At 48.6% G+C, this 13922-nt stretch overlaps 1 protein-coding gene across 1 annotated transcript in view; it reads right to left on the bottom strand.

The window, feature by feature from the left end:
- The window catches only part of SH3BP5 (SH3 domain binding protein 5), a 65737-nt gene extending 60024 nt beyond the window's left edge, over window positions 1–5713 (bottom strand). The window contains exons 1-2 of the mRNA XM_032489209.1: window positions 5424–5713; window positions 3697–3759 (exon numbers count right to left, since the gene is read on the bottom strand). Coding sequence (XP_032345100.1) covers window positions 3697–3759; window positions 5424–5561 — 201 coding nt within the window. The 5' untranslated portion in view covers window positions 5562–5713. The remainder of the gene's footprint in view (window positions 1–3696; window positions 3760–5423) is intronic.
- Between the last annotated feature and the right edge of the window lie 8209 nt (window positions 5714–13922).

Here is a 13922-nt window from a genome sequence, read left to right as displayed (position 1 = left end):
TTTAATTGGTCCATTTGGTGCCATAGTTTCTGTATTTTTGTGCTTTGTGTTGGTGATTTTGCAGTTTATAACACCACCCCTCTCCACAAAAGCCTAGTGCCAAAGTGCTATTTAGGGTCCTGAGCCCAAGAAAGCTGTGATGAGCCAACGGAGAGAGCGTGTCCAGTGAGCCTTGTTTAGGTCGAGTCATGGTGAGTTCATGGCAGTGAGATCAACATGAATGAACCAGTAATATACATGAAATACAGCGTCTTTACAGAGAAGCACACAGAAAACAACGCTGCATGCTGAACAGTGGATGAAGATGTTGGACCCAAAGCTCTCGGGAGCCTAAATGAGGGTTAAGATCCCGAGATCAGGACACAACGTCGCCCCGGGGAGCCGGGGTTCTGTCGTCACTAGTTCAAGTTTCCCAGCACTCCAGAGACAAGGACCACAGGAGGAGGCCAGGCCGTGGACTCAGGCAGTGGCTCTCTGCCCCGCATCCTTTGGCATGCGCCCCCAGCACCCCTGCAGCTCTCTCCATCTGCAGCGCCACAAACCAGCTCCCTGGCCAGGCAGGCTTCTGCGAGGGCATCTTCCCGAAACTCCTCTGTCATGTCATTCTCCTACTGGAGTTGTGATCATCAGTAATTCTTAGCCACCTCTCCACTCCCCACTCCCAACTGAAACGCCAACTCCCTGAGGTTCACACCCATATCCGACACAGGGTCGGTGCCCAGGGCTCACCCAAAGGGATGCAGCCCCACCAAAGAGGAAGTGTCCAGAGAGCCTGGCTTAAGGCTGAAAACCACCCAGCCCTCTGTAGCCCTGGGCTGCCCACTGCAGCACCTGAGAGCTCCGAAAGTGGCCAGTCCACGACAGATGTACTCTAAGTGGAAAATACACCCAAGATTTTGAAGCCAGGGTACAAAAATACAGGAAAGACATCTCATTAATGTTTTGTATGGTTCCTTATTGAAATTATACTACCTTGGACATTCTGGGTTAAAGGAACTAGGTTACAATTAATTTTAAGTGGGGGGAAGGTGTAGCTCAGTGGTAGAGCACATGCTTAGCACATACAAGGTCCTGAATTCAATCCCCAGTACCTTCATTAAAAATAAATAAGTTCTTGTAATAACATATAATGGAAAAGCATCTTAAAACATATATGTGTATGTATGTATATGTATAACTGAATCACTCTGTTGTACACCTGAAACTAACAGTGTAAATCAACTATACTTCAAAAAAAAGGTTTGAATAAATAAAATTGAATAAACCTAATGATCCCCCCAAAAAAACAAAAAAGAGGAGAAAAAAATTAATTTCAGCTGTTTGTTACTTTTTTTAAACAATGGAAAACAATTGTTATGTTTTAAATCATCTCTCAACATTTCAACCCTTGGTAGAAATCAAATGCAAAACATTTGCATTTTTAAATTAGCATGTATTTAACCATCTCAATCACAGCAACCTCACACAATAAGACACACACCAAGAAGGAGCTCTTTGTTACTCTTTAACATAGCTGCTCAGGAAGTTTTAGTGACCTCCAGAGCCTGCATTACACTTGGATGAGTCCACCTTGGTTGTAATAATACCATGGAAAGGTCACCCAGCGTCACAGGCCAGCAGTGATTCCCGGCTCTTGGCTGCTGCCAAGTGCTCTGCGGAGCCAGGCAGGAAACACCTGTCCCATGGCTTCCGGTGACACACTGATACCTAAGTGTGTTCAGAAAGGAGATTCGGAAATCAGGGCTGCACTGAGTTAAGAGAGGAAACCATGGGACCCTCGGAAGATGGGTTACCAGAACAGTGGCCAGCAGTGAGGAACCCCGCAGATCTTTGTTGAATGAAGAAATCAATACTTTGAATTTAAAAAAAAGGACTATTTCTAACTTGTCTGTCTGTATTGGGAGGGCAGAATCCGGAGCTGGAAGGGATTGGGAAAATGACCGGGCTCTGCGGTGACACTGGCTGTAAGGATGCTGAGCTTCTGCGTCCTGGCCCTGGAGAAGAGGTGGCCCCGCCTCCCTACCCGGCAGGCCCACGCTGTCCAAACTTTCTACCATGATGGAAGTGTCCTCTGATCTGTCCGATACAGTGGCTACCGAGGCCTTGAAACTGGGCTACCGTAACACAGGAACTGAATTTTCAATCTTATTTCATTGTAATTAATTTAAATCTAAATATATTAATGAAAAAGAATATGAAAATGGATATATGCATGACTGGGACATTGTGCTGGACACCCGAAACTGACACACTGTAACTGACTGTAGTTCAATTTAAGAAATAATAATAAAATAAAGTTAAAATAAAAAATAAACTCAAATAGCCACGTGTGACTAGAGGCTGCCATTCTGGACAGCACAGCTCTGGGCTGTTGGACAGGACAGAAGGAAATAAAGCTGGTAAAAAAACACTTTGTAAACGCCAAATGCCAACAGAAACGGTGAGGGTGTTGCTGTAGAACTTACTACAAATCTGAGATCCTGAGAGATTCAACTGCCTGACAAAGAGAACTGAATCATCCTAAGTAGAAAAAATTTAAACATGCAGACCTTACTTCACTTGGGGGAGCAGAGCAGCCAGTGTTCACAGATGCCGATCATCAGAATCGAGTGGTTAGCGAGATCCCTTCACACACAGCTCAGAAAACAAGTTTGTACCCTCCAGGGCCACATCCAGATGGCCTCCACCCGCAGTCAGAAGTCAAGGCTGCCAGTGTGTTGCTGGTAGATTACATTCCTATCCCCCACCCCCTCATTCTCAGGGACCAGCGCTTCCCTGCCCTGTCCGCCCCACCCTCCCTGCCTTTCCTCCTGCCCCAGAAACAGGTCCTCCCACAGCTCCCTGACAGCCACCCACGGGCTCTCAGACAAAAGCAGGGGATGACGGATGGTAAAACCAACCCCTACTGCTGAGGGACCCAGACTAACAGAGTATTCGAATCTGTTCCAACTCAGGTTGGAAGATGCTCATGAAAGTGACATCAAGTTCTCCCAAGTTTCCCAAGATTTTTCCCAGCAGAAAGCCCTTCCCAGCCTAAACAGCTTTTCATTGCCATTAAGGTAATTACATTGTGGGCAGGGAGGGTATATCTCAGTGGTGTATCTTAGCATGCACGAGGTCCCGGGTTCAATCCCAAGTACCACCCCCACTGAAATAAATAAATAAGTAAATAATTGAATTACCCCCCAAATAAATAAATAATTTTTTAAAATAAATTCTAAAAATAACTATATTTTACACAGAAGCAGATAATAAAGAAACAAGCAGAGAAGTAGAAGGCGGGGGGAATCATTAGGGCTGGAAAGTCAAAGAAGGTATAAGTCTTCCCAAGGAAACACACAGTATGTCCAAGTACAAACGTTAACATATTTAAGAGATTTTTGTGAGCTCATTCCTTCCTGACCGTCCACGGTGCTTATCTTCCCCTCAGTCCTTTTAACTTTTCCACAGACACCTTAACTTCAGGGCTTCAGGGTGTGTAAACCCCTTGGTTGTGGCCCCACGGAGGCTCCATGATGAAAACCTTGGGAAATTGGATCCACATGTGTCCCACCCACCAGCGGGCTCAGTGTCAGGCAGCAGGCTGTCTGTTGCTCAACTTGGAGGAGGGAACGCCAGCAATCACCCTCTAGCTACCAAAACAAAATGAACCAGCCAGGCATCACTCCGCCAAGAACAGGGACCCCGCTTTCCTACCTCGAGTTCAGTCTCCCGTCTGTTGATATCATCTGTGGATTGATTTAACTTCTCCAGTTCCCCCTAATGAAGGAAAAGGAGAGAAAAAAAGACTTCAGGGGTTTGTCTTTTGTTTCCAGCATGACTCAGCCCGTGACCTGCAAAATTACTCCAGCACAATTTGTAGGAAGAGGGACGAGTCAGTATTAATTCTCAAGAAAACAGTAGAGCCTTGACTGGAAGAGGAAATCAATGTCAGCATTTCTGAAACCTTTTTCTTCACAGTGTCCCTTTCAAAAATGACTTAAAGTCCTAGGAATTTGTCTTTTCTTAGAAGGTCATTTATTCCAGGTATATGCCTTCAGGTAAAGCCACCTGTTACTAAAGGTGTAGGGGCCCAAATCAAAACCAAAACACCTGCTTTAAAACAAGAACTTTGCAGAAAAGACAATAAAAGAAAACAAAGCCAAGCCAAAAGTATAAACCCAGTGAAATGATTTAAATCAAGGGCAGAATTCTGGCATTAACTCATCTGTGGTTGAGTATTTTTCTATAGAGATGAAAATCTTTTCAAACTGCCAATTATCTGAACTACCTAGCTGTTTACAAAACAACAACTAAAACCAGCTTTAATCCTGACCCTTTAAACAAACGTTTACAAACTGACATTTTGTAAAAATTACCCAGCATGAAGTTAACTCATTTTACTCTGCAAACAAAGGATCTGGTTAATAGAATTCCCCTACTAAGAAAACAAGTCAGTCCGTTCACACTGATTTTATTTAGTATAATTCTTAATGCAGATTTTTCCCACCTGGTATTTCTCTTGCTGTTCTATCAAAAACAAGTCCTTTAAACGCAACAGCTGAATTAAATGATCTTTTAATTGATCTGTGCGCTGAAAAACCGATTAGATCTCCAGAAATCTCAGCGCATGCTTAAAAGCAGTAATTTTTTAAAAAATTATTTATGGCAAGGGTAGAAAAAAGAGCCTTGGAAAGGCGTGTGCTGTGCCTTTTTGCTTGGAGGGTGAAGGGGTTAAGCTGTCACTACGAGATCTCGGCTTGGAAATTGTTTTTTAATCATCTCCCGGAAAAAGGAAGGCAAGGGAGGCCAGGCCAGCCCCCTCGCCTTCCCCCCGCGTCAGCTTTGCGCACTGGCCGTCCCTGATCTCTGTTCACCCCCGACCACAGAACGGGGAAAAGCTGGGTTTTAAACCACGGGAGGCCAAGCGGAGGGCTGAGCCGTGGTGACAATAAAGCCTTCAGTTTGCTAACAATGAATCAAAGGAGGAGGGAGCTGGCTCAGGCCGGGCACCTCCGCCAGGTGAGGGCTCGCGCCCCCAGGCTTGGGTGGCCGCCCAGCTGCAGGGGCGACGCCCACCGCCCGGGGAACCCGCGCCCACGCGGTCGGCCCGGCTCCCGGAGCCAGGAGGCTGCGCAAAGCCAGCGGCAGGGCCCCGATACCGGCGCGGCGCCCCCGCCCCCTTCTCTCTTTGTTGCACATCCGCCCGCAGTGCCTGGCACGCTTGGCGAACCCCGGGTCCTGCGGGGGGAATCCCTGCGATCGAGTCAGGCCGCGTCCACGCGGGCACTGCAGCCTCCCCGTGACCCGGGTGAGGGTGAAACCTGGTATTCAGAACCTCTCTTATCGCCCTCGGACTGATGTGGACACCTCCCCCACCGGCCCGGGCCGCAGGCACTCGGGACTGTAGCTGCGGGGATCGGAGCGCCCCCAGTGCGCCCTACCTGGATCCGGGGGTCCACCTCTTCCTCCTCCTCCAGCCCCGGCTCCATCCCCTCCTCCGCCTCCTCCTCCGAGTCCCGGGCTGGCAGCGGGAGCTCGGCCGGCTCCTCGGGGCGGCTCCGCCTCTGCGTCGCGTCCATGCGGGCGGCCGGAGCGCGAAGAGAGCGGAGGCCTCCGGAGCGTCGCGGGTGGCGGCCGCCGCACGCCCAGCCCCAGCCGTCTGGCCACAGCCCCGCGCGCTCGGGAGGCGCCGCTCGCCGCTGGGTCCCCAGGCCCCGCGCAGGAGGAAGTGGGCGCGGCCGCCCCCTCTTGGCCGCGGCCGTCAGCGCAGCGGCCCGCTCCTCCCCGGCCCGCCTGGCCCGGCCTGCCCTCCCGCGGCCCGGCTCCAGGCCAGCCGCCCCGGCCGGCTGGCCGGGGATCCGTCACAAAACCTCTGCTCCCAGAACAGCTCAGGGTGGGGAAACTGGGAAGCCTCACCCCCTTTCACCTCCCAGCCCGAATATAGGCCAACCCCGCAGCGTCGGCCACCTGGGGTGAGGGTGGATTTATCCCTGTTCATGTCCCCAGGCAGATTGTCCTATGGAAGGAAAGTTGGGGGTATTTCCAGTCTGAAGTCACCTTTAGAAGCTTGTACTCAGCGACCCTGGGCTAGTTTCAAGACTCGAACCCCTGTCCACACAGCACTTTTGCCCCTTTGGGTGAATCTTGGGAATTGGATCTGCCTAAAGGTTTCTCCAGAAAAGGGGAAACAGGCTCACACAGACACAGAAGCACAGAGAAGGGAACCAGCTGCAGCTCCACGCATGGACTCCTTGTCCAGAGGCCATGCCCTACCCAGGGCAGAGCCCCAGCCCGAAGCACCTGGGCTCTCAGAGTTGTGGGATGGTCCTTCCTGAAAAGACAGGAAGCATGGAAAATCCACTGATCAGGGATGTGAGTGGGTGGGTGGATACAGCCTTCTCAAGGGCGTGCAAGCGTACCCCCTCTTAATGGGCACGCTCTGTCCAAGGATCTGTGAACTGATGAGGTGTCCTGCCACCCCGAAGAAGCAGGGAGCCAGAACTTGCCTGCTAAACTCAACATCACAAAAAGTCAAAGAACAAGGGGCTTGTCTGTGCTTTTGTGAAAAATCAGGGCCACTGTGATGTCGGGGGAGCAGAAGGTCAGATGCCCTTAGGAAAGCAGGCACGGACATTGCCGCCGGCTATTGCTAATGTCTCCTTCACTGCAAAAATGCACAGGTACAAGCTTTCCACACGGAGCCTTGTGGTCCCTGGGCCCCATGAGTTTAGAGAGCAGACTTGCCTGAGAAAGAAGCTTCCTTCTGAAAGCCTGTCATTAAAGCCAACCTTGGAAACCTGCTTATGATGGTTTTACCAGAAGCTAAATTGGGGGGTTACTCCCTGGGCAAGGTTCCACCCGACATACGCTGGCACTGAGGTCCCCCATCAAAGGAGACTTGTTGTCTCCTGGAGGTAATACAGGTGAACGCCGTGGGCTTGTTTCCAAACAGGTCACACCTGTTCACTGTGCTTTAAATGGAGAGTCAGCAATTCTTTGAGAGATGTTCTCAAGCTCCTTGCTAGCAATGTGGTTGCTTTTCATTTTTCAGTGATGGATGAAGACAGGGTCAGGATGGCCATTAAGAGTCACTCTGGGACACAAGAGCCACCCATGTTTCCTTAGTGGCTTAGAATTGAGCCTATAACTGAGCAGGTTCATCCTAGCTGTGAATAAACTGAGACAGAGGTTGAAAACAAGACAGGTGAGGTCAGTCCTGCCCCTCTCATGCTTCCCAACTCATCATCACCATTCAAACAACAGCCTCCAAAATACATCTCTATTCAAGCTTAGATCTAAGAGCAATAAGGATGGTTCAAAACGACGCTATGGGATGTAGAGAAGCTGTTCTAAACACTGGTTTAGACTTCTGTTATTTTCTTTTTAGAAGACCTGAGCCAGCTATAGGATGAACCCAAATAGTGTTCTGAAGTTAAAATAAACCACAGCAGTACTATATATTTCTGTTGATACCTACATATGCACATCAATACAGAGAAAAAGTTGTGGAAAGAAGAGTTCATAGGCAACAAAGAGTGGCTAGGTCTGGAAAAGAGCGGGTAGGGAGGGGCCCCAGATTGGCTAGGATGGGGTTGGGGGAGTCAAAGGGAATTTTTAATCTCTCAATAATGTTTTCATTTTTTTACAAGGAGGATGTATTTGTGATTATTTGTGTAATTCTGAAATAAATTTAAAACAATGCATACTGTGTTAGTTTGCTATTACTGTGTAACGAATCACCAAAAATTTAGCAGCTTAAACCAACACTCGTTTATGATCTCACAGTTCTGTAGGTCTGAAGTTCAGGCACAGTGTGACTAGCTTCTCTGCTCGAGGTCTCCTGGGCCATTCCTTTCTGAAGGCTCTGAGGAAAACATCCTTCCAGGCTCATTAGATTGTTGGCTGATTGCAGTTCCTTGTGGTTGTAGGACTGAGGTCCCCATATCCTTGCTGACTGTCATCCAAGGGCCAACCTCAACTACTGAGGGCTGCCTGCATTTCTTGCCACATGGCCCCCTCCATCCTCAAAGCCAGGCAGAGAATCTCCCACACTTCAATCTCCTCTAAAGAAAAAGCCTGATCCCTTTTAAGGATTCACTTGATTCGGTCAAGTCCACCCAGTGTAGTCTCCCATTCTTAAAGCCAGCTGTGCCATATTCACTACCTAATCATGGAGGTGATGGTCCCACCATATCACAAGTTCCCCACATTATGCAGGAGTCTGTATAGCAGGGGGCAGGAAATGGGGCGATCTCATACTTCTGCCTAACTCACATGCTAAGGCAAACCATGGATGCGGCTGGTAACCCAAGCAGATGCTTACTATTTATTTTAGTTGACATATTGATCAGGATGAGTGGCTCTCCAGGTATGGGCTGGAGGTCTCTGAGAAATTCAGGATGCCCATGAGATCAAAACTACTTTCATACTAATACTAAGACAATGTTAGCCTTTCCCACTCTCACTCTCTTCCAAGTGTTCACTGGAGTTTCCCAGAAACGACACAACACATGATAATCATGACAGACCGAAAGCAGACGATACAAGAACCCAGCTGTCTCCTCTGAGGATGCACATTAAAGAGACGTGCAAAAACCTAAAACAATGCCCTTCTCCCTACGTGTTTTGTTTTGGAAACTTTTATTTCTCATTTTGGAGACTAGAGTTATTTTTCATAAAAATTATGGTATTTATGTTAACATAACACACGTACTGTTATTTTTAGAGGAATTGATTTAAAAAACAGTCTTTTAAGTTGTTTTAATTTCTACGAAGTAACCACCAGTAGATGCAACCATATAAACAGCAGCTCTGTAAGATCTTCAGTCGCTGAAAAAAATAAAAAGGAGTACTGCCACCAAAAAGTCCGAGAACCACTGAGCTGGAGGAGAGTATACTCTGGTTTGAGTTAGCCTTCTTTATTTGTATTTAAATATTCCATTGCCTCCTTCACTCAAAAGATACACAACCCCGCCCAAGGCCCCAGATGGCCCTCAGTGGAGTATTTCAGTCACAGTATGTTTCTCTGCCCATTTCAAGACCTCAAATACAATTGAACCATTTGAAATGACTGAGGAGTCATTAGATAACACGTTGCTCATGTGTGGTTATTTCCTGGAAATCTTATATATTTGTCGATTCCTATGAGGAACTCATCACCCAATTTTACCGTTGCTCCTTTGCAGAAAAGTCAGCTTTATAGTGCTCTTTTTAGTGCTTCGTGTGTGATGTGGTTTCCAAGAACTCGCCTCTGCCTTGCCAGGCTTGGGGGGATAGGGTCCCCGAGTGATGCAGGGCACATCTCTACCAGAGCTGCGACTTTGGTAGCCTGATCGCATGGTGCACGGTGCAGGCAGAGTGGGGACGGCCGACATGGTAACAAAGTCCCAAGGACTGCTTTCCTTGGAGACCATACGCTCTGTTGTTGACTGAATTAAAATGCACAACTTTAAACCTGTTTTATTTGGGGATGTTATTGCCAACTATAGCCCGGGAGACAGCCTCTCGGAGAGCTCTGAGGAGCTGCTCCAAAGAGGCAGGGGGGCCAAGAAATTTAAGCGTTTTTGCTGGAGGAGGAAAAAAAATACCCTGTAGTCGAACATCAAAAGATGACTGCTCATCACAAAACACACACCTCAAGTTAATGGTTTTAATGCTTCTCTGTGTATGCAAAGATGCAAGAGTCTGGGCTCACTGAAATCATTCCTTAGATAGGCATCTGAACTGCCCAGGGCCAGTCTCCTGTTTTTCTCCACCCTGAGTCCCCTCGGGGCTCCCCCTAGGGGCTGCAGGGCTGATGGCATGATGGCGGCAACATTCTCTGTTCACTGGAATGGCAGGCAACATTCTTTGTCCAGCGGCTCCATTTATTTTTACTATCTCCTTGCAGTTTGGTTCAACTGGGGGGGGGGGGGGTGTTCCCTGCCCCACCATGTCCTCAGGCTGAAAATCTTCTCTGGTGAAAGTCACAGCCTGGTGCCGTCCCAGCTGCCCTGAGATCAGTGGGCTGACATTTGAAAAGGAGGAGAAAAGGTATCTGGCGGGATGAACTTAGGTTTACAAATTTCTCTCCAGTGAGTCACATTTGTCATGATCTGGTTTCTTTCATGGGATTCGCATCGACCTCTCCTGCTGTGACCCCACCGCCTTCCTGGTGTCACACATTTGGAATCCAAGCCCCCTTCTCCCTGAATCATAAACCAAGCAAGAGTCCAGCAAAGAGAGAACCGCTCCTCACTGGGTGCCCCCCGCTGGAGTGGGGGGCACTTGGGGGTGTTTCTATCTCTGTAGGTGTGGAAGGAAACTTGGGTTTCCTCAATAAACACTCACAGAAAATCCTGCCGGGTTCAAGGGGCATCACTTTCCCGTCTCCAGGTGAAGAGAGGGTCTGCAGCTGGGTCTCAAGTGTTCTCGGCCTTTTTGGTGAAAAGAGAAACGTGACCTTCCCCCCAAACTCACGCCAAGCCGGCGTGGCGGCCTGAGTGGAAACGAGGCGATCTGCTGACTTCAGGGAGCTTGGGCGGAGCTGAGGGCAGACAGAGGGATCGTGCTGGCCCTGGAGGTGAGTGAAGGAGCAACCCCTCCCCTCCCGGCCCCTGCAAAGGGCCGCGTCACCCTCGGGGGGACGCAGAAGTCATTTCACTTTTCTGCCTGCGAGGGCCAGCATGGTTTCACAGAGAAGACGACACTGGGCCTTGAATAATAAACAGGATTTCCTCAAACAAGTGAGGAGGATTTTGCCAAAGAAAGAAAGAAAGGGTTTCCTAGGCAGGAAATAACATGGGGAAGTCATGGAAGGCGGGGAGGGGGGAGGGGGGACCGCTCAGGAACAGCGGGAAGGGAGACCACCTCGACCTGGGACCCAGGAGGGACAGTGAGGGGTGGAAAAAGCAGAGGATGAAGCCTCAAGTCGAGTTTGGGGCAGGTCCCCGACGGCCAAGAGGGCCAGGCTAACCCTTTGGACCATACACTGTAGACAATGAGATGCCGTTCATTTGTTTACTCATTTATTCATCTAACAAATATTCATCGAGCACTTGATATGTTTTAGACGCTGTGCCAGGGGTCAGGGTACCACTATGAACAAAAGGCACAACCTCCTGCTTGAAGGAGCAGCAAACAAATTAACTTTCCTGATGCTAAAACTGTTTTCTGATTCTTTCTAAGAAATCCTGTAATTGGTTTTCTCTCTCTTACTGCTTTTGTACTAAGCTACCCTCAAACTTCTCCCTGACGTTCTTTACAATAGTTTTAACCCAGAGGCTGTGCTCCAGGAAGAAGGGGCCTTTAATCTCAGAAGAACGGACAGACCCTCCACAGTTCCCCAACAAGGCCAGAAAGACTCACGGAGATTAAGAGGAATGCAGCAGCCCCCTGTAAAGTGCCCTGATGGTTATCACCTTTTCTGTTCTTCCAGTTTTTTTCTATAGAACTTCAAAACCCTAACCCCAAGATGGACTCACAGGCTCTAAGGCATGACCTGCTGTGACCCACCTTTGCCTGGCAAAGGAATAAAGCTGTTCTTTTTCTCCCAAACTCTGCCTCTGAATCTCAATCTGGCTTTCCGGGTTCAGAGGCACGTTTTACGGCAACAACCTGTCATGGAGATGATGGATAAATGGGTAACAGGCCGGGGTGACCAGGGCTGAGGGCCAAGACAAAGCAGGAGACAGAGGACAAGACACAGGGATGCTGTTGGTGTGACCCCAAAACCCAGAAGAAATAAGAGAGTACAGCCCATGTGCCTTTGGGGATGGGCACTTCAGTGCCTGGAGTGGCGTGTGCAGGGGTCCTGGATCGGGAGTGCCCTCGGGTGGGAGAGAAAGCAAATGGGTGTGGGCAGAGCAGAGCCAGCGAGGGAGGTGAACTCAGAGGCCAGGGGCAGAGGGGAGGGGAGAGCGAGCAGGGCCTTCATGCCCGGAGGAGTTTGGAACAAGAGGGAAGAGAACTTTAAAATAGACCTCAAACCTTTCCACAATGCTTCCTGCCCCCAGATGACCAGTTCTTAGAACTCAAGTTGCTGTAGAAGCCAGTTCTTTGAAAGGGATCAGGGCCTCCACTTTACGAGGCAGCTATTTAATTCTGAGACTCGGTGACATCAGTATCTTGCCAAACTGCTTGCGCTGTGGCCCCTCCTCTCTCATAAGAACCTTTATCTGTGTCCTAAATTGAATTACGTCAAGTCTCTTGACCCAGATGAGTTACAGGCCAGAGTACTTACAGCACCCAGGAAAGAGACTTCCAATGTTTATCTGTGGTCTTAAAGGTCCTGCACATATTTAACATGGTGCTAGAATCACAGAGGCAGAATCAGTGTTCCATTAGAAAGAGAGGGGGTTCCAGACACAAACCAGTGAGCATAAGAGACTGCAGGCGTGATTCTAGAATGGATTTTAAAGGGAAAAGGCATTTCTGGGCCCCAGAAGAAGGATAAGTGATCACTGTGATCCAGCTTGGGTTAACCAAGAACCAGTCGTCTCAGCCTGCCCACCCTTCCTTATGCCACAGGTTTCCTGGTCCAGCCAAGGAAGGAAATACGCAAGACAGGAGAGCTTCACTATTCAAAGGTAATTGGTACAGGAAAAGGCTACTGAAATAAATCCACTGATAAAGGAAACCAAAGTTTCACATGAAGTAATGAACAAAGGCTTCTACTGGAGCTGTATCCTGCAAAATACAATTATGAAAATAAGTTTTTTTCCTTCTATTTGAAAGACTATTTCGTTGACAGACATTTACTGAGTATCTGCTATGTGACAGCCTCTGGCAATGAAGACCCAGCAGTGAACAAGTTAGAGAAAACTCCCACCTTCATTGTGGCTTATAGTCTAAGGGAAGACTGAAAAAAAGATTAAATATAGGAGTAAACAAAATAGTTGCAGGTAGTGCTAACAAGGATTGCTACGAAGAACCAAAAAAAGTAGGATAACCAAATGAAGAAGGCTGGAGGGTGGGGGCTGCCTTAGATGGGAGATGGAGAAGGTTCTCTGTGGATGTGACCTTTGAGCTGAGACTTGATGGTGAGATGAGGTCAGGTAGCCACACTCTGGAGGGAAGAGGGACCGTGAAGAGGGAGCCAGCTGGACCACCCGGGTGATGGCCAGAGACAGAGCAAGGAGGACAGGGTGTTGACATGGGTGTGAGGCGTGGTCATGTGTCAGACAATTTGGGGCCTGGGAGGCCACAGGAAAGAGTTTGGATTTTGCACAAATGTGATGGGAAGCCACTGGAGGGACTGAAACTGGGGGATAACAGGACCCAGTGTATATGTTTGAACTGTGACCGCAGCTGCTCTGTGGACACAGAACAGCCGTGTAGGCAAGGGTGGGAGGAGGAACACCTGCTGGGAGGCTGTGACAGAGGCCTAGCAAGAAACGTGGCCGTTTGGACTTAGTGGATAAGCCCAACTTGGGGAGATGGAGTAGGGGTGACTGAGGATGTATTTCGAAGACAAAACTTTCTGTTGCATTCGTTGTGGGAATGGGTGGAGGCCGAGGCATCAAGAATGACTCTTGTGGGGTGGGTATAGCTCTTGGTAGAGCACCTGCTTAGCATGCACGAGGTCCTGAGTTCAATCCCCAGCCCCTCTATTAAGTAAATAAAATAAAATATTGAGGGTGGGGGGGGGGTACAGCTCAGTGGTACAGCGTGTGCTTAGCATGCACGAGGTCCTGCATTAAACCCCCAGTACCTCCATTAAATAAATAAACAAACCTAATTATCTTCCCCCAAAAATGACAAAAAAAATTTTTTTAAAGAAAAAAAAAGAATGACTCGAGATTATGACTTGAAAAGTGGCTGAAAGAGGCTAGTGTTTATCGAGCGAGGTAGGGAAGTCTTGAGGAAAAGGCGTGAAATCGAGGTGTGATGTTGCACACCTAAGTCTGAGAGGCTCTGAAACGTACAAGTGCAGACGTCAAGTGGACAGGAGGATACACATC

Source organism: Camelus ferus, chromosome 1, assembly GCF_009834535.1.
Source record: "Camelus ferus isolate YT-003-E chromosome 1, BCGSAC_Cfer_1.0, whole genome shotgun sequence".
NCBI lineage: Eukaryota > Metazoa > Chordata > Mammalia > Artiodactyla > Camelidae > Camelus > Camelus ferus.
The sequence above is the reverse complement of the archived record's forward strand: the minus strand, read 5'-3'. Positions and strand labels throughout refer to the sequence as shown.